This window comes from Geospiza fortis, unplaced genomic scaffold, assembly GCF_000277835.1.
Source record: "Geospiza fortis unplaced genomic scaffold, GeoFor_1.0 scaffold130, whole genome shotgun sequence".
In the NCBI taxonomy this organism is placed as follows: Eukaryota; Metazoa; Chordata; class Aves; order Passeriformes; family Thraupidae; genus Geospiza; species Geospiza fortis.
In genome coordinates this window covers 12,133,524-12,138,303 of record NW_005054300.1, presented here as the reverse complement: position 1 = coordinate 12,138,303, position 4,780 = coordinate 12,133,524, and the positions used below count along the sequence as shown (strand labels likewise).

Genomic DNA, 4,780 nt, shown 5'->3' with positions numbered 1-4,780 from the left:
CAGCAGTACAGCATTATGAAATAGAAAATTCCTATTTGGCAACACCCAACTTTTAACCTCGTATCTCATGGATTGTCATTTTGCTGTCCTTTTCTTCTTTGGCAAAGATGGAAACTCCAGTAGCCAAGCTTGTTTAGCCACAAACGCTTTTCAAACTCTTTCACCATGAACTCAGTTGCTGGCTTTAATTCTCTGAACTCCCCTTTTATGAGGGGCTAATGCTATTGACCCTTACTTCCTTTCCCAAACAATCAGAAAATAATTATATGCATAGAAGTGATACCATAAACTGAATTTACTGTCCCGTAGTCTGTCAGTACCTTGCTGAAGGGATATACACAGCACCACTAATGAACCAGAGACTATTCTGCAGTCCTTCATGGTAAAGCATATTATATGCAACACAAATCCCCACACATTCAGTGTGCTTTAGCAGTTGGAAAAAAACCTCCAAAGAACGGGACTTCACTCCCATCCACTCTTTCTTTCCTGATGCCATCTTACCCCACCACCCTCTTTCAAAAATGGATTCATTACACAAAAAATGAGAAAGTTTTTTTCTGGACAGAAGCCATTGTTGCCACTGCAATGGAACTTTTATTTCAAATACATTCTTACAATAAAGCTGTATTTTGTTATACAAGTAGACAAATCCACAAGACATAAGATTTTCATATTCCATTTTAAAATACCAGGCTCAACGGAACTGCAGCTGCTCCCATTCATTTCCTACAACATGTTAGGGACTTTTCAAAGCAATGGAAATAACGATGTAAACCAAGCCATGTAGGTCATTAAATTACAGTCCAAGGAAATTTCTAACACTACAGAAAAGTGTATCTGCTCACTCTTCAGGCTCCTTAAAGTGTAGGGTGGCAAAAGTTTCTTTATAAACTCAGAAGTTTTTCGTTGAGAGCAATCTGTGACTGTGTGAGATTTGCCAAGTAGGTTACCATCAGTAGGTCCTGAAAGGGAGGGGAAAAAACAGTGATCAGAAATATTAACAAATTATAGCTCATTAGCTGATTTTTTTAACATCTGTAAAGCATTTTACAATCAGCTACAAGAAATATTCTTAGTCCTGAAAGTCCTACCCTGAAGAATGCTTCCCTTGCAGGAAGCTTTTGGTATTACTGGCATATGAAACACTGCTTGTGAAATTTTAACTCTGAGTTCACCCATGTTAACCAGAGAAGTCAAAGGGTATAAGCAAAATTAAAAATTAGTTCTGGTCTTACAGACTGTGGTTGAACAACACATTCAAAAACTTAAGTTTTCTAAAAATCTGTTAGAGAAATCAGGTAGCATGCTAAAACCCTGTTCATGTTTGTAAGTGATATCCAGACAGAACTCCAGCTCGGGCAAAAGAATCTGGCAAGCCACCAGTTATTGCTGAAATAAAAGTTTTTTAAGTTTGGTAATTCATACTGTCCAATCAATATGAAAGAAGAATTGGTACTGGTTTTCAGATGACTTACAAAATTCCTAAGTCCTTAAAAATTAATACTTTTATCTGCAGTTGCTTGCAAGATTATGCTGACCCCTCAGCCCTTAAAACACCAAATTACTGACAATAAAAAAGCTATATTAGCTATTAGCATGTTGTATAAAAAGACAGATCATAGACAAATTTATGTCTGTATGAAAAATTTTCAAAATTGCTAGCAAGGCATAGAAAAAATTAATTAAGATCTTACATTGATATTGCTGTTCAACATGGTCTCAAAGTCCTCTGGTGAAATCTTTGGCACCTGGTTAATAAGATCCATCAGGAAGCGCCCGACAGTGTTGTCAGCAGCCACTTTGCCAGACTAAGCAAAAGAAAAACACACTTCAGCATAAGTGGAACAAAGTTTATGGCCCAGAAAGAGAAATAATAAAAAGAAAACCCAGATGCACAAGTTAACATCAGACTTTTTCCTGGCTGACAGAAGCTGGCCTTACCAGCACGTCCTCGGCATACTGCAGCACCATGGTCAGGGTGTCCTGGATCCTGGCTGAGGCCGACCCCACCTGCTGCAAGTCACTGGACAGGCCAATCACTCTGTTGGGGCTAAAGCAGGTCTTCATGATAAGATCCACTGAAAGCAAAAGGAGGATCAGTGAAAAAAACTGACTGCCACAGATAGCAGTTTAAACCCTTAACTTGTTGAAGATTTTTTAGGTCAGCTTCAGCAAGACAGTCTGATTACCAGTAAAACTCCCAGAATGGCAGTTTTATCAGGTAAAAGAAACATTTGAACATTGTCACAACAATGGTTATAACCAAAATAGGAAGAAAGCATTCACCTCCTATCCGCTCTGTATCATAATAAACATATTTCACTGTTAGTGGTGTGAACATCACGCCCATAGTTTTACCAGGGACTCCCATTGGGGCACTACGGAAAAAAAAGAGAACAACAAAATGTCTTCAGCATGGACATATATAAGGGAGGAAGGAAGAGATTTCCATCTCAAAGATCTCTGTTAGCACTAAAGCGTGAACATGAGTACATTGCTCATTCTCACTAAAATCAGCAATTTTAAGACCCAAGGATAACTGAGGACAGGAAACCAGTTCTGGCATGCTATTAATTGCTCTTTTTCATCCAGGACTACTCCTAGCTGGTTTGACGTCACCATGAATGCATGAAGAACTATCATCTTAACCAATGTACCTTCTTGCTTTTAGAGAAAGTGCTCTTCCATCCTGAAATACTTCATGCTTTAAGAATTGACTGAAACAATGAGCAATATGACAAAATTCAAGTATAAATCACTGTCAACACCTTTATTATACCTATTATTCTAAGGACTTGAGTCCATTTAGGTTTAAGTAAGATCTCATGGAACAGTTCCCATTTTAAAGATGCACAGTCAAGAAGCAGTACTTTCTCTACAAAGAAAAGGGTTTTTTCCTTACAGAGCAGAGCTCCTCAGCCAATAGTGGGAGGAATTCAGTGAGGTGGAAGAGTTTAATTTCTTAATATTTAATCTCTGTTGTTGATTGATAAGAATGATGGGGTTAAAGGAAATACAGACCCATCAAGAAGATGCTGTTTGAATTGTTTTAACCACACTTATCCTCCAACTTGTGTAAGCGCACTGCCAAGCAATAAAGCCCTGTGCCTACAGGCTAGTCAGTGTAATAGAAGTTAGTGACATTACTGCCAGCTGCATGAACCATGTGAGATGTCCCAAAGATGTTCTGAAAATTGTTAATTAAGTCACAATTCCCCACCCCAATGAGGTTCTAGTTAATGAAGTCTTTAAGCCTACATACAATGGTCGAGACATTCCAATGAGAAGTAAGCCATGATCCCTGGCTCACCACTACATTTAACTACTGCACAATATTGTCCAAGAAAGGACACTGCACCCCACTGCATTCCTTGTTACCCTGATGGGGCATCTCTCAGTAACTCAGACTGCTGCCCTCCCAGAAATCCCAGAGTACCTGACATAGGCTTTGATGCTCATGCGTGAATTCTGGAGACTGGTGTCCACGGTGAGGTGGATTGGATTGTGAGCTTCCCGGCTGTAATACTCATGGATCAGGACTGAGTGCTCTGTGATGTCGTGACCTGTTGCATACCTTCAAAAGAACACATGGTGAAGAGCCATCCTTCCAACATTCAAGTGCCAGTGTTTTGTATTGTTGGTATTTAACAGGTTTGTATCCTTAACCACCAATTTCCAAAGACTGAGTTGTAGTAGCATACTAAACAGAAGTGTTTTAACGGAGCATTTTTTACTTTATGGCCACTTGTCCCTAAAATTGTAGGAATCATAGGCTGAGCACACCCATGTCCAAAATATGCACAGGGCCAGTGTTGCAGTACCAGCCATAAAACATCAGTAAATTCACATCAGGCAGCCAATATTCAGTTATGTGTCAGTGTGTTCTAGACTAGCTTTTTCCATCTACGTAAGTCAAAGCATACCAAACAAACTTGGACGAATTTTCTCATCCACAAATCACACATCCCTCTGTGGGAGGTCTAACTCGTTAATCTAGCTCCTTTAACTGCTCTACAATTAGCATCTCACATTCTCAGGCAAACTCCTGCCACTGGAACTGTACTCTGCTGTGCCATAAGAACGCTGTTGAGGAAGCTTGCTACACAAAAAGAAAATGAAACCATTTTGTAGGCATAAAAAGTGATAAACACACTGTGCCACACAGACACAGACTCTGTTCCCATAACACCGTACTGATCTTGCTTCACGTCCCACACATAGGTTACTTCCAGCAGAGAACTAAGTACTCAAAGTGGTATCAGTGATTCCTCCTGACACCTTTGGTACATTAAAAGCCTCTTTTGTATTCTCCCTACTTTCTAACCAATTAACTTCCATGGTACAGGTTGTATTACAGGAAGTAAGTTCTTTTACAAAGCTGGACTCACATTCTCTAACACATCACTCCTCTGTGGTACCTTGCTAAACATAAACAAAACCAAACCCTTTAAGTCTCCAATACTGTCTCTTCTTTTCATGAGCTTCAGGAGCTTTACCACTGACTGTGTAACAAGAGTTGCAAGGTATGAGTGTCACAGGCATTAGTGCTTCTGCTTTTCCATCTGTGACAAAGTGAATTATGTATTTTAAGTAGTTTAAGGAATCAACAGGACGACCTGCATGTTGTTGCAGAAGGACTTACCAGCCCAAGATGATCTCGCTAGGAGACACTTTCTTGTGGAGCTCATACATGTTTTTGGCAAACTCCATATCCACAGCCACCTGCGGAACGGGAGACAGCCGGTTACAGGGTGCTTAGCCCGGAGGGCACCGCGGG

General features: G+C 40.0%; 1 protein-coding gene across 1 annotated transcript in view; it reads right to left on the bottom strand.

Moving 5' to 3' along the window:
• Window positions 1-553: 553 nt before the first annotated feature.
• Window positions 554-4,780, bottom strand: part of EIF3F (eukaryotic translation initiation factor 3 subunit F) — a 4,710-nt gene continuing 483 nt past the window's right edge. Inside the window, exons 2-7 of the mRNA XM_014309921.2 lie at window positions 4,646-4,725; window positions 3,440-3,577; window positions 2,290-2,381; window positions 1,945-2,081; window positions 1,698-1,811; window positions 554-965 (exon numbers count right to left, since the gene is read on the bottom strand). Of these exons, the coding sequence (XP_014165396.2) occupies window positions 888-965; window positions 1,698-1,811; window positions 1,945-2,081; window positions 2,290-2,381; window positions 3,440-3,577; window positions 4,646-4,725 (639 nt within the window). The 3' untranslated portion in view covers window positions 554-887. The remainder of the gene's footprint in view (window positions 966-1,697; window positions 1,812-1,944; window positions 2,082-2,289; window positions 2,382-3,439; window positions 3,578-4,645; window positions 4,726-4,780) is intronic.